This window comes from Hemiscyllium ocellatum, chromosome 4 (assembly GCF_020745735.1).
Source record: "Hemiscyllium ocellatum isolate sHemOce1 chromosome 4, sHemOce1.pat.X.cur, whole genome shotgun sequence".
Lineage (NCBI taxonomy): Eukaryota > Metazoa > Chordata > Chondrichthyes > Orectolobiformes > Hemiscylliidae > Hemiscyllium > Hemiscyllium ocellatum.
The window spans coordinates 29,748,177-29,775,766 of record NC_083404.1 but is presented as its reverse complement, the minus strand read 5'-3'; the positions used below and the strand labels follow the sequence as shown (position 1 = coordinate 29,775,766).

Genomic DNA, 27,590 nt, shown 5'->3' with positions numbered 1-27,590 from the left:
AATTTTTAAAACTAATAACAGATTCCACAGACCTTTCAAATAAATTATATTTTCCTTCATATACTACTTCCAGGTCAAAGATCACCACACTATCAGCTCTATTGCTTTTACAAATAATTCTCACTGTTTTCCACATTGGCATTCACGTAATCATGACCAAAAAAATCATATTCTCCAAAGAGAATGATCAACGGATAAAAAGATAAAGGAACCAAGTTTGTGGCATCTGGATTTTTGCTGGTCTTTGACAATTCTTCAGCAAGCTATAGCAGGGCTCGTTTGTTATGCTCATCAGTCTTTGCAGGAAGCAAGTTGCAGGAAACTCCTGGTACATTAGTAAATATGGACAGAAAATCACATATTACATGCCTGGGATTTCCTTTAATAAATCATTGTAATTGCCTCTCTACATTGGAAATACAAAATGGGTTTACTCGAGAAAAGTGCACTTTATGCTTATATAGTAATAGAAAATTTCAATTTTTGAGAGCTAAATTGTTGACACAGAGTGAAGCACAAATTCCATTAATGGCTCTTTTTCTGTGTTTATACTTTATTTATTAGAAATGCTGTAAGTAAAAATATTGGAAAGACAAACTATGCTTTCCTGCAAAATTTTAAATGCAATTGCCACCTCTGAAACTTGTTTGGATAATTGTGATGTAGCTGAAAGGTTATGTAGGGCTGTATTTTCCCATTTCAGTTCAATTGTTTTGTCGAGTGAGATTCATGGCCCCCAGTCTCTATTGCTCACAGCATTTTTCACTCTTCACCTTATTTATTATGTAGCAGAGCTCTTTGCGCCTATCTGGTGCAATTGTGTGGCTGTAGGGGCGGATGTGTTCACCATTGTCAACATTTTCTGCACTCACGCTGCTATAACTAAAGCTCACCTGTGCACCAGTTCAGATGCTGCAAAGTAGGAACTGGCCCTTACAATGCTATCACTGAAAACAGGCTGCAAATGCTCCTCACTTTGTAGACAGATTCCTAGAGGTCTTGGGGGGATGGAATAGTGGAGAGGAGGGCAATCCTTTTTCCTGCTGATTGCCAAAGGAGACCACTTCATCAGACCTAGCCATCCTGGGCCCAGATAGCAGCCCAGGTCAATGCTACGTCCTAGGTGGAAAAAAAGACTCCCAGTAGTGCATTAATAATCTTCTGCACTCTGAAGGGAAAATATCTACCACCTCACACTCATGGGGGCACCACTCACTCTGATTCTGTCACTGCACATGGCTCTCATTAAGGTTCACGGACTGCTACTCTCACTATTGCATACATCACGTCCACTCAACAGTTTCTCTTCTAACCTTCCCAGCTGTCTGCACTTTGAACGCACTCAATGGGGATACCCACCTCTCCTATTTCTGCATCACCACCAACTGCTCTTCCCTCCACTTCCAGCAGACTCAATCCCTCTCTTTGTAAAAACAACTGGCCCATCCAGGTATGGATTTAGGTATCCACAGCACTTTGGCTTACTTGTAATCCCCCAAATAAGTGCCCTTGACTTGCAGGACTGACTATTGGCCCAATCCCTGAACTATAAGCACATGGCTCCACAAACCCATCAGATCATAAGAAATAGGAGCAGATGTAGGTTATTTGGCCCTTGAGCTAGCTTCACCATTCAGTAGATTAGATTAGATTACTTACAGTGTGGAAACAGGCCCTTCGGCCCAACAAGTCCACACCGACCCGCTGAAGCATAACCCACCCAGACCCGTTCTCCTACATTTACCCCTTCATCTAACATTACGGGCAATTTAGCACGGCCAATTCACTTAACCTGCACATTTTTGGATTGTGGGAGGAAACCGGAGCACCCGGAGGAAACCCACGCAGACACAGGGAGAATGTGCAAACTCCACACAGAGAGTCGCCTGAGACGGGAATTGAACCCGGGTCTCTGGCGCTGTGAGGCAGCAGTGCTAACCACTGTGCCACCGTGCCGCCCGTAGCAGTAGCATCACTGCTAATTCAACGCTCCTCATTTCCACTTTCCTGCCCTTTCCCCATAACCCTTGATGCCCCTACTGATCAAGAATATATCTATTTCAGACTTAAATATACCCAAAGACTCTGTCCTCACAGCTCTCTGGCAAGACCACATCTGGAGTACTCTGAGCAATTTTTGTCCCCTTATTCAAGGGAAAATATTCCAAAGACTCAACCCTCAGAGAAGCAATTCTTCCCATCTCAGTCTTAAAATGGTGCCCTTTAATTCTGAGACTATGCCTTCTACTCTTTCACTCTGCCATTAGGGGAAACATTCTTTCAGCATTTACTGTATCAAGCCAGTTAAAAATCCTATATATTTCAATAAGATCATTCTCTCGTTCTTCTAAATTCCAATGATTAGAGTCCCAACCTGTTTTGCCTTTGCTCATAAGACAATCCCAGGAAACCAGGGATCATCCTAATGAACCTTCACTGAACTGCCTCCAATTAAACAATGTATTTCCTTAATAAAGGGACTAAAAGAGCTCTGAGTACTCCGATGTGATCTCACCAGTACCTGACCCAGTTACAGTTAGACTTCCCTACTCTTACACTCCAATCCCCTTGAAACAAAGGCCAACATTCCATTAGCCTTCCTGATTACTTGTGTACCTACATGCTCATTTTCTGTGTTTCAAACACAATAACCTCCTCCATATCCCTATATGTTCCGGCTTTACTCCATTTAAATTATAACCTGGTGGCACAAAGTGCTTGACTGACCATGGTCAACCTGCTGGTTTAGAATCAGACAAGGTCCCTGACTGATGGTGGTTTTCGATGAACCCACTAAGGATCACTTCTCTTTGACTTTCACACATGGCCATTTACTGGAATCACACACAGCACATTTGCCATGTAAGTAGCTCAGGCGTTGTAGCATGGTGCTTTTGAGTGACATGTCCACCCTTTGACTGCTCAGTGCTTTCCCACCATAAGCTGCCTGGCTCTTCCTCTTCATAAAAACGTAATGCAAGTTACAGAGTCTGGAAGTAAGCCTAAAGCAAATAAGAGCTAAGAAAGCAAGCTAAGAGCCATAAGATGCATCCTATGCAAGTGTATGGGATGCATCCTTGTGTGCAAAGTGACATGACAGAAACATGCAAGTCCCTGAGCTCCAAAGTAAAATGTTGAAGAGCTGCAGTGGAGTATGAGGTAGTCTGAAAGCTAGTATTTTGTGGTGAAGCTGGTAGTATGCCAGTCCTGACTTGGGTGGATGAAACGTCGAGGAGGACGTTGCCCACAGAGAATGGAGGGACACTGTGATAAAAGACACAGTTGGATGATGACCAGTACAAGCAAACAGCAGCTTCAGTTACTAAGTACTTCCTCTAAGTTACACTATGGGAATTCCTTTTTGGGGAAAGGGAGAACTTGAAGTGACGTCTCTGCAAAATGGACTGGGAATTTAATGAAATGTGGAATTAAGGTTGTCGCAGCTCAATAGCAAGACAATGAACCTACCATTTCAAGCTTCAGGGGAAAATCAAGAGGATTGTATTGGTATTGGGATTCTGACTTTTTCATTCTTGCTGTATTTTCCCAACTTCCTTGCTACATCAGGATGGTGAAAATTCTACCTAATTAAATTTCATAAAAATAAATGAGTTATATAAAAAAAGGTTATAAATTAACATTCTTTTGTGATTTGCTTTGATATCAGCTTCTTTAATTTTGTGATGATGACTGGATTGAAATGCTACAGCTTTTATGAAGGTTGTCTATGCCTGACATCTCGGGGAGGGGCTAAACCTTTCTCTTCAAAAACTAACATCATCTGGGATTAAACTACATCTATGATTGTCAGCCTTTTTTTGAATTTAACAGATAGTTGATTAAATCTCCTTAGCCCCTGTCATTTTTTTGAAATTATTTATCAACCTGTCCTGCCTAGATTTGGGATCTTGTCGACAGCCTTTAAAATTTGACAGTCGGGCAAGATAAACATTAGGAAAAGAGAAGGAAGCACTATGCAAGGATATTGCCTTCATGATAGTTTAGCACAGCAATTGCAAATAATTTTTTATTTTCTATTACCTGCTAATTTGAACAACTATAGTAAAGTATATTTACTGTCTCACCACTACATTTTACTTATTTTTTTTTACTGTTTAATAAATTGGTTTGGCACTTAAATGTCCAACTCGAATGCAGTGCTATTCTACTGCTTTCTGAAGACAAGGACAATCACATAAAGGTAAGAATAAAACCAGCAAATGCAATAAACTCCAGAAAGATCTTAGCTCCTTGAGCTTGCCATATATTCATATTGATATTGATGAAAGTGAAAACATTCTCTGGAATGGACAGATTTTCAGGCAATGTGAAACATCAAAGTAAAAACAAAGCTTTTTCAAAAAAAGAAAGTTATGTAGCCTTCAAAATGTAACAAGGCAAAATAATTTTGTTTTTGGTAATTGGGGATTAACTGCAACTGAGAATGTGTGAAGAGGAAGTTCAAACATTCTGGATCCAGCTGCATTATTGGAATAATCCAAGTTTGCTCTTTGATGATTTTTTATAGCCCTCAAGGACAACAGCTAGATTTGGAGGGAACATTTGAAGCAAATGAGAAATACAGTCACATGCAGAGGGCGGAAGGACCATGAGTGGAATTTTACAGTCTCCATGGGAGTAGACCAGGAGGCATAGTGTGGGGCAAAGCCAAAATTGGATATCATGACAGCAGCAATATGCGCTTGATCCAGCCACCTACATTAGGACTTTAATAGCACCAGGGTAATCATTAGGTGACCTGCCTCTTCTTGGAACAATTGAGGTTTTTAAGTGGCTAATTAATGGCCAGCTGAAGGCTTCTTCCCTCTGCTATTGTTGAGCCTTTTTACTGGTTGAAAGGGGCTATTTCTGCTGTTCAGATGCACTGTGTGCAATGGAGGCCCACTCAACATAAGCTACCCTGTATCCTCCTCCGCTGTCCTGACCAACCTGGACACCACCCACTTGCTGGGTTCAAGTCACAACAAAAACCATGATCTACTCTGGGTGCAGAAACATGACAATCCTTCAGCTGTGAATTCCTAGTCATGCAGCTAACCCTAACCCTACCCCTAGCACTTTGGAACTGATGTAGGAGGTGTATCTTTTTATTTTGTCTTTAAAAAAAAACTGGGGACTAAAATGAGGAAGAAGTGTTTTACAAACCAGCGTTTGAAAAGCAAGTAACCTGTTTTAAGAGCAAGTAACCTATTGCCAGGCATCATGTAAACAACAATTTGATTAAGCAGAAATTGCAGAGTTGCAGACAAAATGGAACCAAGGGAGTGTGATGATAAAGTTTTGCTGGCAATAAGAGTTGATTGGTCTATGGAGTAATAATCAGTTATCAAAGGCACAGACTTTTTGTCTGATAACAACTATGTGATTGTTTCTGAGGAAACTGCACAGCTTGAAGCTGGGAACCACTTACAGAGAAATAGAAGTGTTCAGTTCATTGCCAGCTTGGGGACTGTCTCTCTCTCTGTTCTCTGCAGTCAAAGCTCACCGTAGACCTGAAGAAAACCAGTTTATCTTTCCTAAAATAGTTGTTGTATGCTGTGACTTTAAGTGATAAGTCATAGAAATTTTATGTGTACCAGCCACCGTGCGTCTTTCACCAACAGTGAAAGAAACTAGAAAAAGCAACACACTGGCCAACTGTAGAGTAGTCTCACCAACAAAACCTGGAACAAAGACTATCAATAGATCCTAGAAATGAAGGGCTTGTCATATGTGGAACAGTCAAGAGTCTGGGTCTGTACTCGATGAAGTTTGGAAGGATGATGGGGGAGTTGCAGCGTCAGAGTGGAAGGACAACCCTTTAGGACTGAGATGAGAAGGAATTTCTTCAGCTATATGAAGGTGAATCTGTGTAACACATTGCCACAGAAGGCATTGGAGGCCAAGTCACTGAGTGTATTTAAGATAGAGATCGACAGGATTCCTCATTAGTTCAGGAGTCAAAGGTTATGGGAAAAAGGCAAGAGAATAAGATTGAGAAACATATCAGTCATGATCAAATGGCAGAGCAGATTTGATCGGCTGAATGGCCTACTTCTGTTCCGATATCATTTGCTCTAATTTTCTGAAGCAGTCTCCAGATTGGTCCTCTAGCGCCCGGCTGCAAATCTGTCTCCAAGTTCTTAAAGGCTGTTCCCCTCTGGATTCAGCACCCAGAAAAAGACCAGACGTGTTTTGCCCTGCTAAAAAAAAATCCAGCTGATAAGCAACAGAGATTTAGCTACACTAGACATACAATGGGAAAAGTACTGAGGAATCAAGATAATATGTGCCACAATCCATGAACAAATAATTCCCCTTCTGAGATTTAAACAGAGTCTAGATCAATGGAAAGGGAGCTCAGTCTGGCCACAACATTTTGCCTAGTGGTTTCAGATCAATGTGCATGGATTTAACTGTTAATTTTTTTATGCTGTGACTTATTTGAGATAAAAATGAGTGAATTCTCCTCAATTACTAATCTATGTTATCAATACGATTTTGTTTTGTACATGGGCATAGTTTAATGTTGTTAAATCTTAGCACTATAATGCGAAGTCAAACAGTCAACAAAATAAAACTGTGTAAGGATATAAATGTTAATACAGAGCTGATCTAGGAAGGTGAATATTTCTCACATTATGGTTAAACAATGATTCTATGGAACATTGTACTTGAATCAGTGAATTAAAGAACTATATACAAGCACTTCACTGGGAAAATGCTAACACTGAAAATAAAAGCTGGGATAGCAAAATTCAAGACATAATACGAATCAAGTAAGTTGGTATAAGCCGAACCTCCTTCATCAAAAGACTGCAAGCTCATCGGTTTGTGAATGATTGACATCTTCAATGCTTAAAAATAAATTCTGTAAGAGATTTGGTAATAGTACCATGGAAAGATTACAGTAAAGAAAAAGGACTTGCCCTATGTGTCTGCACTGTCTGAAAAACGAGCCACCCAGCCTAATCCCACTTTGCAGCATTTATTCTGTAGCCCTGCAGGTTATGGCATTTCAGGCACATATCCAGAGATCTCTTGAATAAATCTGGAGTTTCTATCTTAACTACACTTTCAGCAAGTGAGTTCCACAATCTCACCACCTTCTGGATGAAATAAACAAGTGTTCATCTTCTTTCTAAACTTCTTTGAATCACGTTAAATCTATGTTTCCTACTCATTTACCTTTCTTCCAAGGTAAATAGACATTTCCCATCCACTTTATCCAGGCCTCTCAGTTTTATCCCTCACAATCAAACCTGCCCTCAGGCTCCTTAAGGAGAATGACCCCACCAATCCAATCTTTCCACATTGTTGCAATTTTCCAGAACTGGCAACATCCTTGTAAATCCACTGTGAGCCATCTTTAATGCAATTACATCCTTTTCATAATGTAGAGAGCAGAATTACACATGTCACTCAAGTTGTGGTTGAACCAGCAAAGGAGAGGCATAACAGCTCAGTACTCCTGGTGATGGGGGTTTTCAGATGGCATTGACTGGATTCAGATAACAGGAGTGTCGCAATAATGATCAAAGAAACAACCACAGTAAATTGAGGGACAATACACAAGGAGGAACATCAAACAAGACCATGTGGTACTAACAAACAAAAACAGGGGAAGAACATCACGGGGAACTAAAATAAACTCAAAATAGTCAGGAAGCAAACAATGGCAAATTACCAACAAATACATGAACAGTAGGGCAGTAAATGCAAGAGATCTCAACTGGAATTTACATTTACACCCAAAATACAATGATAGGGCTGAATCTTACCAGAAATCAGCCAAGTGTCATTGTTGGTGAGTTTCATGGAAGGTTTCTTTCCACAAACCTGAGCAAGTTTTCTCACACCATCTTCCAAAGCCACTTCATTAACTTTGCACCATGCCACTAGGGTACCGTGCCCTCTTATTTATCACCGATTGAAGAACTGGCCACTGCCAGGACTCCCAAAGATCCTGGCACTGGAACCAAAAATAAGGCCCAATATGCACCTGGTTAAATGCTGGCAGGCCTGCTGACTCAGAGCTAGGGACATTGCCACTGCACCATAGAGTTCAACTATTCTAAGGTTTCGATTTCTGAATCAAACAGCTCAGAGATATTATTATACACCTCTGAAGCAGGCCTGACTTGATACCTGGTCTCCTGGCTCAGAAATGTGCACACCACCAGTGTGCCACAAGAGCCCAGCAAATGTTCTCTGGTTTTCTTTTAGTATCCAAAAGTGTTCTTCTTCCCATCACCAAGTCACCCAGTTAATGCCTAAAACCCAGTTCAGTTCGCTGGATGGCTGGTTTCTAATGCTAACAATGTGGGTTAATTTCCTGCTCTGGTTGAGGTTACCACAAAGGTCTCACCTTACCTAGATGTGGTAACCCTCAGTTTAAACCATCGTTGGTCATCTTGTGGCACAGAGGCAGAGCCCTGCCTCTGGGCTACTAGGTTCAAGCCAGATTCAGGTCCACTGCTCCAGGGGTATGTGATAACATGTCTGAATGGATTGTTTAAAAGTATCTACAAAAAGGTAGTCCATGTGAACTAGTGTTTCTTGGACATAGGTCAAAATTTTCCATCTGATTTTATAGAGGTCTCTTATGATGCAGTGGCAGCACCCCTACCCAAGGACCAGCAGACCCCAGTTCAAGTTGCATCTGCTCCAGACATGTATGATAACATCTCTGGACAGAAATGATTAGAAAAATCGGTTACTTTAAAAAAATAAACAGCTAACTACCATTAACAGGCATTGCATGTAAATTAATTAATTGGAAAACATAGATGATTTACTAGTGATGGTTAATAGTTAAAAAAAACACCAAAATAATGTTCTGTTGTGTGTAAGAGCACTTCTGGATACAGAAAGAAAAAAAATTACCAAGTAACTTCTAATGCGGTCAGAATGTTCCTATCTCTGAGTCATAACCACAATTCATACTGCACATCATTGCTTCCCATCAATCTTTCACATCTAAAAGCTGTTTTCAGTTGCATATGCAAATTTCACAGCTTGAACAAATGCAATATTCAACAGTGGCAATCATATCACTCAAACATATGAGGATACTCCAAACACAGGCATACTTCCCTTTCTCTTGTAGGACTAAGTACATAATAGGTGGCAGAAACACCTAAACAGCATGGACCAGACATGGCTACATGTGCTTACCTATCACAAGGTGATGATGCTGGAAATAATTGGGGCAGCTGTCACTGAGGCAGTGGCCAGTGGCCTTTCTGAAATTATCAAGGCTAGTGATGTGCTCTTGCCGAATTAATTTTCTCACATCCCCTTGAACTGTTTTCCATAATCTGTTCAGCTGCAAATGATGTAAACCATGTACTACTTGTTTGCTCTCACTTTCCTGTTTCCTGATGAAGGGTTATATCTGAAACATCAACTTCTCCTCCTCCTGATGCTGCCTGGCTTGCTGTGTTCTTCCAGCCTCCTGCTTGTCTACTTTGGATTCCTGCATCTGAGAGTTTTTTTTGGACCACAGCAAAATCTCTCCAAAGGATGTTGACTTTGAAGAAGTTCTCTGCCTCTCTCAGTTGTGAAATGAATGGTTACGCCGAAATGTTGACTTCTCCACCTCCTGATGCTTTCTGGCTTGCTGTGTTCTTCCAGCCTTCTGTTTACCTATTCCCTTTCCTCACCTCAACCATTCTTAATGCTTTTAGACAACCAAGCACAGTGATCTGGCAAGACATTGGTTCAGGTGACTGAAGGCCTAGAAGGAGAATACACTGGAAGATGAAAAAACACCATCACTTGGTCGGTCAGTCATCACCATCTCAGATATTGGCTCTTCATAAATTTAGGAGGGTAGCATAAAGGCTGAATCTTCAAGTGCTGAGTCACCAGACACAAATGGGCCAGAAAAAGGGTAAAGACTCATGTTACTATCCAACAAATTAATTACGACACGAGTTCTGAAGCCGAGGATCCAGATGAGGACTTTAATCAGTTATTTTCTGAATTTGGCCAATAGCACACTGTGGTGTGGTTAGGGATTGTGGGGCAATCCTGATTACTTCCATGTAAAACAGAATCAAAACAGGAGGTTTACAGAAGGTCCATTCAAAACACCGACGTGTTACTTATCTTACCTTTTCATCTCTTCTTCTTCCTTATCCCTCCCCTCCTAAGAGAAGCATTGTTGCTCAATGTGTGGTCACAAAGGCTGTGCCCTCATGAATGCCAGGTGTAGAAAATGTGGCACTGAGAAACACTGCTTCCACTTCAGTGAGCAATGGATGGCTCAGTAAATGATTTAAGTTGGCTTGCTGATTTTTCTCATGGCAGCATTACTCTCACTATAGGACTCCTTGCCATGAATGATTAGGTTGCAGAGGGCAGTCATCAGCTTTATGTAGAGAAGATAACACTTACTGTTCACAGCTTCTCTTTGGTTCAATCTCTTTGGCAACAGATGAAACAGAATGTACGCATCAAGACTTTGTACAATAATCCATGGCATCCCTCCAGTGTGGAAACAGGCCATTTGGCCCAACAAGTCTGCACCCATTCTCTGCAGGGCATCCCACTCAGTTTCACCGCTCTACTCTATTACTACAACCCTGTATTTCCCCTTGCTAATGCACCTAACCCACACATCCCTGAAAACTATGGACAATTCAAATGGTCACATCTTTGGACTCTAGGAGGAAACCAGAGCACCTGGAGCAAACCCACACAAGCAGGGGAAGAATGTGCAAACAGTTGCCTGAGGCTGGAATTGAACCCGGATCCCTGTGCTGCGAGGCAACAGTGCTAACCACGGTGCCACTGCGCCACCCCAATAATGATGGCCATTCACCAACATTATGTGCTGGACATGGTTGGACAGAATCTGCGCTAAACAAATGATAACATCTCAGCAATGGCATGAGGTAGCTGCAAAGCCATGTCTGGACAGTTGATGACATCTTGCACTTTGAGGAAGCCCATTATCTTTGAAAAGTCATTTGTGTCCATGCTACTCTTCTTTCTCTATCCATAAAGAGGGCATTAAAATCTCATTCCTTTGTGTACAGAGCACCTACCACCAGGATACAGTGACAGATGTCACACTTTGAAATGCTAGCTATATCACTTGTTCCAGTCTGGAAGGAAGTTGAGGACTATGATCAATTCTATCCTACTGGCACCATTATGTATCTTCAAGCAGCTGCAAGTCTGCTTGCAAGTTCAGTGGACACTTCCTTGGTGAATCACAGGTGCTAAACTAATGGTTTGGTTGGAGACAGAAGTATCCCAGCAGAGCCTACCTGGGTCAGACCTCCTTAGAAATACCCAATTATGTATCCCCTCCCCCTGCGAGCTTCTGATTTTCTTTGATATCTCTTCATATCTCTCAAAAGTGGGACTGTTACTATGACACCCATTGTAGGAATATGCTGAAGCCATAGTCCTCAAAGTATTACCTCACACCTTGCCACATCCAGCCCAAGTCCATGCAGATTTCACTAATTTTAAGCCTCCCCTCCAAACACCAATTACTTCCAACAATCCAAAAAAAAGCCAATAAAAATACTAAATGACTAACCTGCAAGCTGGATGACCTTAAGTGACTTTGGTTGGTGGGGTCCTTTTTGCTAGTCAATGCACAAGATCCAAAATGGTACTGCTGGCATCAAGCCAACATTTACATACCAACAGACATCACCAACCAATAACTCTGTGTCCTCCTAAAGTACGCAAGTAATGCTTCCATAAATGTTCTCACCAAAATGGCATATCGCGTCGGTTGTGTCAGAATTGGCTGGAAGTCTGCTTCCTAGCCAATAGTCCAGCACTATGCAAGATATTTTATTGTGAAAAAAATGAGCGTTAGTTTATTTACCAACTTCATAAATTCATGCCAGCCCATGATTTATCCTTTGTAAAGGCACTCACAATTTTATGGAAATGTTTTGGGATTTTCTGGAATTATACTGAAATGACAACATTGTTACAGTTTGACCTAAATAATCTATTCTGATATTCATTCTGCATAAGTGTATTGCTACTCGCACTTTCCCACCATGTACTCATATTTCTTTATTCCTTTGCTTTCAACCACCAATCTATTCTTCAAAGTAACATGGTTTCTGCTTCAATCAATAGCTCTGGAACTGCTTTCTACAACTTCACATCTCAGCATATATAAAAAATACCGCCTGCTTTCTGTTCTTGGATTTTATTCATGTCCTCTATCTGACAAATTCCTGACTCTCTACAGATTTTGGGGGATGATTATGTTCAATACTGAGTGGGCAAGAATAAATTATCTTGGAGACTGCCCCCTTTCTGCCCCATTGAAATTTCTAGCTCATTCGTATTCATGCATAACAGGCAAAACCGTAATTGGATTGACATGTGCAAATGCTGTAATCCTATCATAGACAGAACCACCATTCTCACATGTCTGCCTCAGCACCTTCCATATGTCCATGGTGCCGGAATCAGTAGGATGTTGGAGGTAGATTAAATCAAAAAGACTGGGGTATTTGCTTCTGCAAAACAAATGGCTGACAATGACAATATTTTTCTTTGCTTCTTAGATCTTCCTACCAATACTGAAACTGAGCTACACTGTACTACCGTTGTCTACTAATGCCATTGGATTGTAATTGTAATTGATTCCAGAAAATGGGATTGGTTCAGAGATACCTGGCAATAGCAGCTGCAAGTTTCATTCTGCTGGATTCAATGTCAGGTCTGGATATAGATAAATTAAACGGGAAAATCTTCATATGAAGAAACAACAAATATTTATTTTACAAACACTGGCACTGTAGTGGATTTTACTATTCAGAATTACCGTAAAACAGCACTTGTTTAGGACATTCCATCCTCTGTGAATACAGAAGCACAGTCCTATGACAACAGAAATTAACACAAACTAGGGATCGAAATATTGATGAAAGGCACACCTAACTTGATGCTCAGAAATTATATTAATGGCTAAATAATATCCCTCAATGATTGAATAATATTCCTCACTTCAGTGCTAGATTCCATATTAATAGTTGGCCATCATTTCTCAATCCAGTACATTGTCTGTTTTGCTAATGATGTAAGATAAACTATAGCATAAGTTAGCTTATTATAGTAGCAAATGATCAGTTGGAACTGAAGCCAGTCTATGATATTAACAGGCAAATACACCTTCAACATCTGACAGCAAATTATCCTTTTACAGCAAAAAAAACAATGCTCAGATAAAAACAGATCAAAAATGTCCAGTATTACTGATTATTCCTTTGATAAGCTGTCAACATTAGATAATACTTTAGTGGAAGCAGATCAAGTTTGCAAAGAAATTACCAACATGTGAGTACAATTATATAGTTTCTCTTCTATTGGGAGAAGAACATTTCAAGCTTATTGTGCACAAGTTTTTGCCTTACCTTGCAGGTTTTGCAGTGGTAATGTCATAATGCCTCCGGCGGCAGCTGCTGCAACCAGACCCTGAATGTTGGTTAAATTGGCAGCTGGCAGCGTGAGGACGAGGCCCTGTTGGTTGCCAAGCTGACCAGCCATATTAAATGGTATGAGGATTGGCTGATTGAGGGCAGGATTGCTTGTTGGCATCACTCCTGCCACAGCTGAAGCCAGCTGTTGCGCTGTCAACAATGGCTGTAAAGAACAGAAAGGAATAATTGAACAATCAGTATGAATGTTCCTTATGTTAAACAGTAGCTACAATTTGGGAACATTAGTGCTCACTGCCTATCAATATCATCTTATTAACTAGATTCTAATACCACAATTATACAATTGATTTAATTTCTTCTGAAGTCAAGGCTAGTTGGTGCATAATCCTCATGCATTTGCAACCTATCTAGATAAGCCCGTGGTCAAACAAGCAGGTGATAAGTAGCAAATTTTGTGATTTGTATTACATGCTGCAGTGTTACAATTGTTAAGGTTATTATGGTTAACATTTTTAATAAAGTGTTCATTCCTTAATAATAAATTACAAATTAGGATGGCTAAAAGTCACAATTTACAGAACGTGATTAAGAAACTAATGTTGAGCAATGTAGTTAATTATTCAGCTTATTACAAAATCAAGACAAGTGACTGCTGATTGAGTACACACAGTGAAGGGAACAATTATACCTCATCTGTTACATAATGCCAAATCTCACTGTACATTTGTTGGAATTGGACTTGCCATTTCTCAGCTTCTGTGAGGGCTCAATAATGAGTGACCGCTAAAATGATCTGTTCAAACCGTGGGCAATGAACAGAATCTACCAGTTCTACAAACCCCTCCAAATAACGGCAAGTATGGCAGTCAGTGTAATTGGAACAGATTATAACACATTTTGATGTTAAAATAAACATTTGTGTTAATTTACAGGAATCTGAATATGCACTTCTTGGAAGCTTGCAATAAGTTTTAAAGTCTCTTGCTATTTAATGGTCAGGGTTTAGTAACTAATAGGTTACAAATGCTGAGTCCATCCATTTTTTGGCATACTTATATTGACCTAAATAAAACCACTTGTGTACTTCAGTGACAATCCAATCAGGAATGATATTATCCAATACAAAATGGACTCACTTTGCTTTATGACATGACAACAAACATATACCTGTACAAGGTAATTTCTGATGTGCACAGTGAATTGCATTGTATTTTGAGAGTTAACATTGGAATGTGAGTGTATGGTGAATGTAATGAGGCTGAAATTCCATGGGTGACTGCATTCTGGGGTTGTACCCAATAGCATTGACCCTGCCAAGCCTGTCAGTGGAGCATCTCAAAGTGAGGTTGGAGGGGATGTGTCTTGGGCACCAACCAACAGACGAGGATGCACAATGCATGTAAATGCCAATTAGGGTTGTATGGGCCATTCCCAAGAATACAATGAATCAGCTCATGAACCCCAAGTAGCCCCATGGCCATTACCAGTTTTACTTAATCTTCAGAGATACAGATCTAATCTTCAACTTGGGTAATCTTCCCACAGGGTCCACTTGTACAGGTGCCTCTCCTCCTTCCACTTATGTGTCTTTGATTTCTTGTTGGCCTCACAATCTGACACAGATGCCCAAGTAAGTGACATATAGAATGTCTACACTCTATTAGTCCTGTGGGAAGACCTAAAAATGGCGGAAATTTCAGGAAATATTGGAAACCCTGGTGCAACCTAACTTACATGGGAAATTGCTAGAACCTTTGAAGAATACAAATCTCAATCTTCTAATCATTGCAGAAGGTCGCTGCTGAGTAAAATAATAAAATGCTTCTACAGATTGATACCCGACATTGAACATGACAATAAAGCTCCTATCATTAGGTGTAAAATATAGGCTGTTTTTAGGCAATGATTGCTATGTGATCATGAATCTGTTAACACTGCAGAATGAATTCTTTGAAATTCACAAAAACACACACTCCACCAACCCACATGCTGGCGCACACTTACAGAGTCAGACATGCATACTCATACACAAGCGTGTCCACACATTTTTCTGAAAACAGCAGTTTCTATAACTTCTTATTTCTGGTTATTTGAGAGAACATTGATACTTAATTTTATAAACTGAATGTGCAATGTAGCATCAATAGACGCATGATCTCTGAATGCATTTGTTACTAAATGGCTCCCATGCAGCAATAAAAATCTTCGCCTCCAGGTTTGGTGATAGATTAGTTTGATGGTGGTGCTTTATTCTATTATATGTGGCAGGTTCATTGTTTCATTGCTCATTGAAGTTCATTGTTTTTAGTTATATTGCTTTCTCTGCATTAAAAGTCCTTGGTATCATCATAAGATGCTGCATGACCATTTCTGATTCTGTAAGCTCAATTGAGAAAGCTTTATCCATACTCCAGGTCGTCCTCATGTGATTAAGAAGTCCAGGGGATTAAAAAATTCATTTGAAGAGACCTAACTCTTCTTTAGGAACTCAGGTAGGGTATATAGCACAATGATGCTCACAATCCATTGAGGAGAATGCTAGAAAACATAGTAAGCACAACTTGATTTTCACTGTGGTAGCTGGAAATGCTTGACTAAATACCATTATATCTACTTCTAATTTTAATGTAAGAAAGTTAAATAACTGCAATGCCCTTAACTCATTCCCACTGTCACATTTAAATTATCCATAAAACACACACTGATAGAGCATGACCATAAACAACATAACATTTGCCTTTATGAATCTAAAGATAAGTATTAAGTATTTTAAGATAACTATCAAATAATAGTTAAGAATTATGATTCTTATTTTTAATTAGTGACAATGACACAGACCTGAAGCTGCAATTCGGAGTTACTTAAATGTATAAGGTTGAGCATTCATTCTTAAGACAAAATTCTCTGCTTTGGCACTTTTTGACTGTACAATGGATAAATTATTAGGCTAACTAAGTAACATTTCCCACATCTATCACAACTCAACTTCCAGATGAAGAAATGTGTGCTACAGTAGTCATGTGGCCCAGAGTGTACAGCATTGCAGTGATCTGAAGAAACAACTATTAAAATGCACTAATCAGTAAAAATAGGGCAATGCCTCAAAATCATTCAAACTGTGATATACCATGTTACAGTCCTATACCATACAAAATCTTATGACCAGATCTAAAACTCATTTGCAGTGAAAGGTCAACTCCATCAGAAACTGTCATGAAAACTGTAACATTATGTTTCTGTGCTGCTGTGTGATTTCAAGAATCAGAAGATGATATATACAAAATATATGCCAAAAATCACAATGACTCCTTCAACAACAACTTTCAAACCACTGACCTCTACCATCTAGAAGGACAAGGGCTACAAATACATAAGAACACCACCATGATTAAGTTTCCCTCCAAGCTACATCCCATGCTGACTTGGAACTATAACGCCTTTTTTTACTGTCACTGAGTCAAATTCCTGAAACTCCCTGCCTCATGGAATCTAGAGACACCGCAATACTAAGGACTGCAACAGTTCAAGAAAGCACCTCACGACCATCTTCCTCAGAGCAGTTCGGGAGGGAATGAATGACGGTCAAGCCAGTGACTTGCATATCACAGGAGCAAATATTAAAAATAATTCTTAACATCTGATGCACAGGGATATCAAGCACTTTACCCACAATAATACCTGACAACCATCTTAAATCTTCCAGCAAAATCAGCCTCAAGTGGATTGCTTTCTCCACTCTCCTCGCCAAACACAACTTGAGTCCATTTTCTCCTTTTAGGAAGTGAGTAATGGAAACTTGGCCAGGCTCTGGTGCAAGACCAAGAAGTGGAAGAAGAGGAGAATGATGATTAAGAAACACTGACACTTAATTTCACATTTAAGCCAGTTCTCAGTTACTGGCACTCTGTATATTTTAGAGGGTACCACAGAGTTGAGATTTGTAAATGATGAAAAACTTACGAAATATGTTTGAGGCTACAGGGCAGCTTATAAGAGCAACCTAAAAGAGATTATGTAAGGAAACTTGCCAGGGACATCAAAATTAATAAGAAAAAAATTTATAGTTACAAAAAAGGGAAATTGGGTGGTCAGAAGCAATGTTGGCCCATTAAAGACTGAAGATGTGGATATGCCAATGCGTAATGGGAAATGACAGACACATTGAACATTACTTTGCCTCAGTATCTACAGTAGAAAAGAGAATATCATTCCGGAAATCCCCAGAAAATTAAAAGCAGGAACTGAATAATACTAGTGTAGATAAAACATCAGTAGTGAGGAAATTAATGGAATTAAAGAGTGAAATCCCTGGGACCTGATGGCTTCCATCAGAGGGTATTAAAGGAAGTATGGAGAATACATAGTAGGTGCACTATTATTTTTCAGAATTCCCTAGACACAGGAGTCCTCCCTCTGAATTGGAAAATCACACATGTCCCTCTGCTTTTGAAGAAGGGCCAAAGAGGAAAACTGGAGAATTCCAGACCAGTTAGCCTAACATCTATGGTGGGGAAACGGTAACTCAATACCTTGGAAATGACTGGCAAACCTTATTTAACTTTTTGAAGGGGTGACTGAAGTATTGAAATGGGGAATGTCTATGGATATTGTTTATATGGACTCCCAGAAGACATTTGTTAAAGTACCATGTGGGTGGCATGGTGGTTAGCATTGCTGACTTACAGTGCCAAGGTCCTGGGCTTGATTCCACTCTCGGGCACTGCCTATTTGGAGTTTGCACATTCTCTCCACGTCTGCCTGTGTTTCTTCTGGGCGCACCGGCTTTCTCCTTCAGTCCTAAGATGTGCAGGTGGATTGGCCATGTTAAACTGCCCACAGTGTCCATGGATGTGCAGCTAGGTGGATTAGCCATGGTAAATGTAGGGTTATAGGGTGGTAGAGTGGGTTTGGTTGAGATGCTTTTTGGAGAGCCAGTGTGGATTCGATGGGCCGAACAGCCTGTTTCCACACTGTGAGATTCTTTGATTCAATGATAAAGGCTGTTAGTTAAGATAGAAGCCCAGGGAATTGAAAGCAAATTACTGACATGGCTGGGAAACTGGTTCAGTGGTAGGCGACAGAAAATCAAGATAATACATTGTCTCAAATTGGCAAGATGTGACCTGTGGTGATCCACACAGATCTGGGTTAGGGCCTCAGTTAATCAAATTATTTATTAATGACTTGGATCATGGCATAAAAAGTCACATATCCAAATTTACTGACAACACAAAGTTGAACAGCATTATAGATGGTAACATAAAATTACAAATGGATATCGATAGACAAATTAATGTGGCAGATAGGGTTTAATGTAAGGTGTGAGGTTACCAAGTTTGGACTGTAAAAGGATAGATCTGAGTACTTTCTAGATGGTTTGAAGTTGAATACAGAGGAAGTCTAGAGAGACTTGTGGGTTCAGGTGTATATAACTTTAAATTCTCACGAAAGATGCAGGAAATAAACAGTAAAGCTATTGCAATGCTGGGCTTTATACCTAGAGGACTAAAGTACCAGGATGTAGAAATTATGCTGCAGCAATACAAAACCCTGTTTACACCCGGCTTGGAGTACTCTGAGCAGATGTGTCTATTAGACCTTACGAATGATGTATTGGTCTTGGAGGGAGTACAACGTAGGTTTATCAAAATGATACCTAGACTTCAGAGCTTTAGTTATGAGGAAAGTCTACACAAATTGGGTCTGCTTTCTCTTGAATTTGAGGGTTAACTAGTGATATGATTGAAATCTTCAAGATATTACTTAAAAAAGACAGGGTAGATAAAGATAAACCATTTCCAATGGTTGTGAACTTCTATAACTAGGGGGCAGGATTTGCAAATTAGGGCTAAATCATTCAGAGGAAATGTTAGGAGGCATTTCTACACACAAATGGTGGTAGATGTTTATACCTTCCATGAATGGCCGCAGATGTAGGACGGGTTGTCAATTTTAAATGAGAGAGATAAAGTTTTGTTAACTAAAATATTAGGGGATGTGGAATAATAGAGTAAAAAATGAGGTCTGCAGATGCTGGAGATCACAGCTGCAAATGTGTTGCTGGTCAAAGCACAGCAGGCCAGGCAGCATCTCAGGAATAGAGAATTCGACGTTTCGAGCATAAGCCCTTCATCAGGAATAAGAGAGAGAGAGCCAAGCAGGCTGAGATAAAAGGTAGGGAGGAGGGACTGGGGGGAGGGGCGATGGAGGTGGGATAGGTGGAAGGAGGTCAAGGTGAGGGTGATAGGCCGGAGTGGGGTGGGGGCGGAGAGGTCAGGAAGAGGATTGCAGGTTAGGAGGGCGGTGCTGAGTTGAGGGAACCGACTGAGACAAGGTGGGGGGAGGGGAAATGAGGAAGCTGGAGAAATCTGAATTCATACCTTGTGGTTGGAGGGTTCCCAGGCGGAAGATGAGGCGCTCCTCCTCCAGCCGTCGTGTAGTTGTGTTCTGCCGGTGGAGGAGTCCAAGGACCTGCATGTCCTCGGTGGAGTGGGAGGGGGAGTTAAAGTGTTGAGCCACGGGGTGATTGGGTTGGTTGGTTCGGGCGGCCCAGAGGTGTTCTCTGAAGCATTCCGCAAGTAAGCGGCCTGTCTCACCAATATAGAGGAGGCCACATCGGGTGCAGCGGATGCAATAGATGATGTGTGTGGAGGTACAGGTGAACTTGTGGCGGATATGGAAGGATCCCTTGGGGCCTTGGAGGGAAGTGAGTGTGGAGGTGTGGGCGCAAGTTTTACATTTCCTGCGGTTGCAGGGGAAGGTGCCGGGGGTGGAGGTTGAGTTGGTGGGGGGTGTGGATCTGACAAGGGAGTCACGAAGGGAGTGGTCCTTGCGGAACGCTGATAGGGGAGGGGAGGGAAATATATCCTTGGTGGTGGGGTCCGTAACGTATCATCCGCCGCCATTTCCGCCACCTCCAAACGGACCCCACCACCAAGGATATATTTCCCTCCCCTCCCCTATCAGCGTTCCGCAAGGACCACTCCCTTCGTGACTCCCTTGTCAGATCCACACCCCCCACCAACCCAACCTCCACCCCCGGCACCTTCCCCTGCAACCGCAGGAAATGTAAAACTTGCGCCCACACCTCCACACTCACTTCCCTCCAAGGCCCCAAGGGATCCTTCCATATCCGCCACAAGTTCACCTGTACCTCCACACACATCATCTATTGCATCCGCTGCACCCGATGTGGCCTCCTCTATATTGGTGAGACAGGCCGCTTACTTGCGGAACGCTTCAGAGAACACCTCTGGGCCGCCCGAACCAACCAACCCAATCACCCCGTGGCTCAACACTTTAACTCCCCCTCCCACTCCACCGAGGACATGCAGGTCCTTGGACTCCTCCACCGGCAGAACACAACTACACGACGGCTGGAGGAGGAGCGCCTCATCTTCCGCCTGGGAACCCTCCAACCACAAGGTATGAATTCAGATTTCTCCAGCTTCCTCATTTCCCCTCCCCCCACCTTGTCTCAGTCGGTTCCCTCAACTCAGCACCGCCCTCCTAACCTGCAATCCTCTTCCTGACCTCTCCGCCCCCACCCCACTCCAGCCTATCACCCTCACCTTGACCTCCTTCCACCTATCCCACCTCCATCGCCCCTCCCCCCAGTCCCTCCTCCCTACCTTTTATCTCAGCCTGCTTGGCTCTCTCTCTCTTATTCCTGATGAAGGGCTTATGCTCGAAACGTCGAATTCTCTATTCCTGAGATGCTGCCTGGCCTGCTGTGCTTTGACCAGCAACACATTTGCAGATGTGGAATAATAGCAGATATATGGAATTAGGCCACAGATCAGCCATGATCTTACTGAACAGTGCAACAGGCTCATGGGGCTGAATGGTCAACTCCCGTTCCTAGACCATTTGAGCCTTGAATCTGGGTTGGCATTCAGTAAGATGGTGACTGATCTGTTGTGTTTTAGAGACCACATTCCCATCAATCCCACTCACCCTCAGTTTCCCAGCCTAACAAGAAACCATCCACCCCAATTAAGTAAACATCTCCTGAACCACCTCCAATGTATTTCCATCCTTCCTTAAATAACTGCACACAATATAGGAGATATGATCTCACCAAAGTTCTGTGTGACTGAATCATAACAGTTTTACTTGTAGTTTCAATTTCTCACATAATGAAGGTAGCATCTCATGCGCCTTCTTGATTGTATGCTGTAGCTGCATACTAACTTTCTGTGACTCATGCACCAGACATCTCTCTGCAGAAATCTCTGTGCACTTCAGAATTCTGCAGTCATTCTCTGTTTAAATGATACCCTGCTTTTTTATTCATCTTGCCAAAGGGAATACCTTCACATTTGCTCACATTTTCCTCCATCTGCCAGATTTTTGCCCATTTATCCAACTTATCTATATTGTCTGCAACTTCCTTCACAAACATACTTCCACACCTGGCACCTTCCCTTGCTGCCACAAGTGGTGTAAAACCTGCACCCACACCTCTCCCCTCACCACTACCCAAGGTCTCAAAGGACCCTCCCATATTAGGCAGACATTTTCCTGCACATCCAAACACCTCATCTACAGTGTCCGTTGCTCTCGAACTGGTCTCCTCTACATTGGGGACACAGGATGCCAACTCAAGGAATGTTTCAGGGAATACCTTTGGGACACATGCACCAACTAACCTCATCGCCCTGTGACCAACCACTTCAACTGCCCCTCCCACTCCACAAAGGACATTTAAGTCCTGGGCCTCCTCCACTGCTGAATCCAAGCCACTCGATGCCTGGAGGATGAACACCTCATCGTCCACCTTGGGACCCTCAAACCACACAGCATCAATGTCAATTTCACCAGTTTCCTCATCTCACCTCCCGCCACCTCATCCCAGATCAAACCCTCCAACTCAGCATCACCTTCTTGAACTGCCCCACCTGTCCATCTTCCTTTCCACATATCCGCTCCATCCTCCACCATCACCCTCCACACCTGCATCTACCTATCATCTTCCCCCAGCCCCACACCCACCCTCCTATTTGTCTCTCAGCCCCCTAGCCCCGAACATTCCTGATGAAGGGCTTATGCCCTAAACATTGATTCTCCTGCTCCTCAGATGCTGCCTGATCTGCTGTGCTTTTCCAGAACCCCCTTTTTACAAATCTGATCTCCAGCATCTGCAGTGCTCACTTTCTCCATACTTCCCAGTTATCCTGGTATACGTTATGAGTTTAGCTACCAACAATTTACTCCCTCCACCTAAGTCACTGGCGTAAATGTTTAAACGTGGAGACCCCAGCACAGATCGGTGTGGAACACCACTCATCACCATTCTGCCAAACAGCAAAAGACCCATTTATGCAGGGGAAGACCTTTTATAACTAAGATGTGGAGGAATTTCTTTGGCCAGAGGGTGGTGAATCTGTGCAACTCTGCTGCAGAAGCCTGCAGAGATCAAGTTACTAAGTATGTAAGACAGAGATATATTGATTCTGGGTTATTAAGGGAATCAAAGGTCATGGGAAGAATACAGTAAAATGGATTTGAGAAACATAACAGCCATAAACAAATGGCAGAGCAGTCTTCATTAAACAAATGGCATAAATTCTGCTCCTATATCTTATGGTTTTAGGTCCATGTATCTTCAGCTGTTTCATAAATTACCTTCTCTCCATCATAAGGACAGACGTGGAGATGTTCGCTAATGATTTCGCAATGTTCAGCATCATTTACCACTCTTCAGATACTAAAGTAGTCCATGTCTATTTGTAGTAAGATCTGACAACATGCAGGCTTGAGCTGATAAGTAGCAAGTAACATTTGCACTACATAACTGGCAGGCTTTGACCATCTCAAACAAGAGAGAATCTAAGTATTGCCCTTTGATGTTCAATGGCATTACCACTGCTGAAATCATCCACAATTCATATCTGAGGAGTTACAATGGACCAGAAACCAGCCATATAGGAATATCCATGTAGACTAGGAATTCTGCAGTGAGGTACTCACTTCCTATCTCCACAATATCTATCCAGCATTTGTAAGGCAGAAGTCAGATGTTTGATGAATACTCTCTATCTCCTAGATATACAATAACATGTAAGATTTTTGGCACCATCCAGAACAAAGCAACCTACTTGACTAGCATCCCACCCACTATCTCCAACATCCACTCCTTCCATGACTGATGCACATTGGCAGCAGTGGGCACCGTCCACAAGATCATCTTGAAACTGTATTGTCACTGCATCAAACTCCCTGTAATCACTTTCTAACAGTATGAGACAGGATGTGCATACACTCCAGGTACTGAAATGTTTCAAGGGGACAGCTCATCGTGATTTTCCAAGGGAAATTAGTGATGGGCAATAAATGGTGATCTCATCAGCAGAGCCCACAGTCCATGATTGGATATTAATAAAAAATGCACCTGTAGTCTAGGTACATTTACTTGAAACATTCACAGAGACATAACTTGATCATCTATGACTCATGAGGAAGGGTGAATGACTAGTGTCATCAAGACATCCATAGAAATTCCAAAATAGGAGCCTTTCTGTCTACGAATGTGAAAATACCATCACATTTCTGTACTATCAAGATCTATATGAGCCTCCAATTGCATTTGCCAGACTGATTAGTCTTTCATACAGCAATCTCAAATCACCCATACCTTTAAGAAATAAACCTCCAAGACAGAAAAACAACCCCATCAGTGCCTGTTTTAACTGGATGGGTAGGATTTAAGAGGAAAGTGAATGGAGAATAAAGAAATCACCGATGTTATTGTAAGGCCAATGAGTACATAATTGTATGCAACCAGTATCATGGGTTCTTCTGGTGCAGTGACGTTGTCCCTACCTTTGAGCTGGGAGGCCTAGGTTCAAGTCCCACCTGCTCCAGAGGTATGTCGAAACAGGTTATAGAGTCATAGAGTTGTACAGCATGGAAACAAACCCTTTGGTCTAACTTGTCCATGCCAACCAGCTATCCCAACCCAATCTAGTCCCACCCATCAGCACCTGGCCTATATCCTCCCAAGCCCTTCCTATTCATATACCCATCAGATACCTTTTAAATATTGCAATTGCACCAGCCTCCACCACTTCCTCTGGCAGCACATTCCATGCATTCACCAATCTCTGCATGAAAAAGTTGCCCCTTAGATCTTTTTAATATCTTTCCCCTCTCACCCTAAACTTATGCCCTCTAGTTCTGGACTCCCACACCCCAGGGAAAATAACTTGTCTATTTACCCTATCCATGCCCTTCATGATTTTATAAACCTCTATAAGGACACCCCTTCGCCTCCGACGCTCCAGGGAAAACAGCCCAACAGCTTTAGCCGATTCAACCTCTCCCTACTTCCAACCCTGGCAACATCCTTGAAAATCTTTTCTGAACCCTTTCAAGTTTCACATCATCCTTCCGATAGGAAGGGACCAGAATTGCACGCAATATTCCAACAGTGGTCTAACCAATGTCCTGTACAGCTGCAATATGACCTCCCAACTCCTGTACTCAATGCTCTGACCAATAAAGGAAAACATACCAAATGCCTTCTTCACTATCCTATCGACCTGTGACTCCACTTTCAAGGAGCTATGAACCTGCACTGTTGATTATAAATATCTTAAATCAATAACAGTTCAGATAGTGAGCTGAATTACTGAGCCTTGCTGTAGCCAGGCTCAAAAATACCAATGTAAGCAAACATGCCATTTACAAACTGCATTCCTGACGTTGGCCATTTTTGCTGAGAATGTTTTGGTACTGACAGATCTACCTAATCTTATGTGGGAAGTGTGTCATGTTGAGACCATTTAAAGGAAGCTAACTGGGATTATTCAGTTGGATAATGCCAACTCAGAGGATGAGGGGAACGGGTAATTGAACTGGCTTGGGGAAGGGGCATCCTTAAGGATCCTAGCAGGTCAACAATGTGATGTGGAGTGGGGTAGTGTTCCTGGTACAACTAAAGCCCTCTCTAAAATTGAAACAGAAAGGGCTGAATAAAACTCTGCAGTTCAGGCAACATCTGTGGAGGGAAATGGAATTAATGGCCGAATAGTCTATTTTGAAGCTAGATGGGAATTGTGCATGCGAAAACTGTGGAATCCCTGACATAGCTGACTCCGAAGGAATTGCCAGGGAAACTGAAAATTCCGCTAAGCTAATCCTTTTTAAATCTTTCGCCTTTCACCTTAAAAATATGCTCCCTAGGTTTGAAATCCCTCCACCCCCAGCACTCCTCTCACCACCATCACAGTAAACATACCATTACTATTCACCTTATTTATGCTTCTCCCATGGTTTTATAAATATCTGGAAGGTCACTCCTCAACTCCTAGCCTATCTTTATAACTCAAAATGGCGACATCCTGGTAAATCTTTTCTGAACTCTCTACAATTTAATAATATCCTTCCTATAAAAACCACTCTCGGATGCAGTCTGGCTGAAATTGGATTCTTCCTGCCACCCGAGGTCCACGTGCCATGCAACCTGACTTCAAATGGCTCCTTGCCATAGTGCAAGTAAGAGACAGAGCATGTGTGACAAAGTGGACTTGAATTTGCATAACGAAGGGAATGTGAATATTTGTGACTGAGTGAATATGAGAATGTGTGTGAGAGTATGAATGACAGAGTAAGTGTGACTGAGTGTGCGTTTGAGGAAGTATGTCATAATCATAGTCATACACGTGCGACAGAGAATGAAAGTTTGTGCGCATAAGCGTGAGAGTGCGTGTGTGAGGAATTAAGAGAGTGCGAGAGAGAAAAACAGAGTAAGTGAGTGTGCGTTATCGTATACCAACACCTGCTCTCATACTGAACAGCTTCTTTTCCCTGCTTTTACAGATCTGACTTGGGGTCTTGAGAACTTTGAGTTGTCCAAGTGGTATCACAGAGGGAAAAGGTTTGGGAAACACTGCACAAAGGAACTAAAAATGTTGATGGAACTAGTTTGTTTTGGGGCATTGTCCATGGACAGATATCAGTATGGATGAAGCACCTTCCCTTCAGTGCTTTTTGTGTATTTGATTTTTAAAAATCCGAAAGCATGCCTGAAATATATATTCAAGTACATTGTTGCTGATGTGAATATTGAGTCACAATTAATTAGAATGGATGGCTTTGAGGTATGTAGGGAAGAGGTGTTGGAAAGTTTGGAAAGGATGAAAATAGATAAGTCCCCTGGGCCTGTTGGCATTTATCCTAGGATTCTCTGGGAAGCAAGGGAGGAGATTGCAGAGCCATTGGCCTTGATTTTTATCTCCTCGTTGTCTACAGGAATAGTGCCAGAAGACTGGAAGGTAGCAAATGTGGTTCCCTTGTTCAAGAAGGGGAGTAGGGATAACCCTAGTAACTATAGGCCGGTGAGTCTCTCTTCTGTTCTGGGCAAAGTCTTAGAGACAATTCTAAGGGATAGGATTTATGAACATCTGGATAGGAATAATGTGATCAAGGATAGTCAGCATGGTTTTGTGAAGGGCAGGTCGTGCCTCACAAACCTTATTGAATTCTTTGAGAAGGTGACTAAGGAGGTGGATGAGGGTAAAGTGGTAGATGTGGTGTATGTGGATTTTAGTAAGGCGTTTGATAAGGTTCCCCATGGTAGGCTACTGCAAAAAATACGGAGGTATGGCATTGAGGTTTGGATTAGGAATTGGCTGGCTGGAAGAAGACAGAGGGTAGTAGTTGATGGTAAAGGTTCATCTTGGAGTGCAGTTACTAGCGGTGTTCCGTAAGGATCTGTTTTGGGACCATTGCTGTTTGTCATTTTTATAAATTACCTGGAGGAGGGGCTAGAAGGTTGGGTGAGCAAGTTTGCGGATGATACGAAAGTTGGTGGAGTTGTTGACAGTGAGGAAGGATGTGGCAGGTTACAGCGGGATATAGATAAGCTGCAGAGCTGGACAGAAAGGTGGCAAATGGAGTTCAATGTAGGTAAGTGTGAAGTGATTCACTTTGGTAAGAGTAACAAGAAGATGGCGTACTGGGCTAATGATCAGATACTTGGTAGTGTGGATGAGTAGAGAGATCTTGGTGTCTATGAAAGTTGCCACCCAGGTAAATAGTGCTGTGAAGAAGGCATATGGTGTATTGGCTTTTATTGGTAGAGGAATTGAGTTCCGGAGTCCTGAGGTCATGTTGCAGTTGTATAAGACTCTGGTGCGGCCGCATCTGGAGTATTGT

At 41.9% G+C, this 27,590-nt stretch overlaps 1 protein-coding gene across 1 annotated transcript in view; it reads right to left on the bottom strand.

Moving 5' to 3' along the window:
- pou6f2 (POU class 6 homeobox 2) overlaps positions 1-27,590 on the bottom strand; it is a 541,627-nt gene that overhangs the window by 324,708 nt on the left and 189,329 nt on the right. Inside the window, exon 4 of the mRNA XM_060824196.1 lies at positions 13,404-13,632. Coding sequence (XP_060680179.1) covers positions 13,404-13,632 — 229 coding nt within the window. The remainder of the gene's footprint in view (positions 1-13,403; positions 13,633-27,590) is intronic.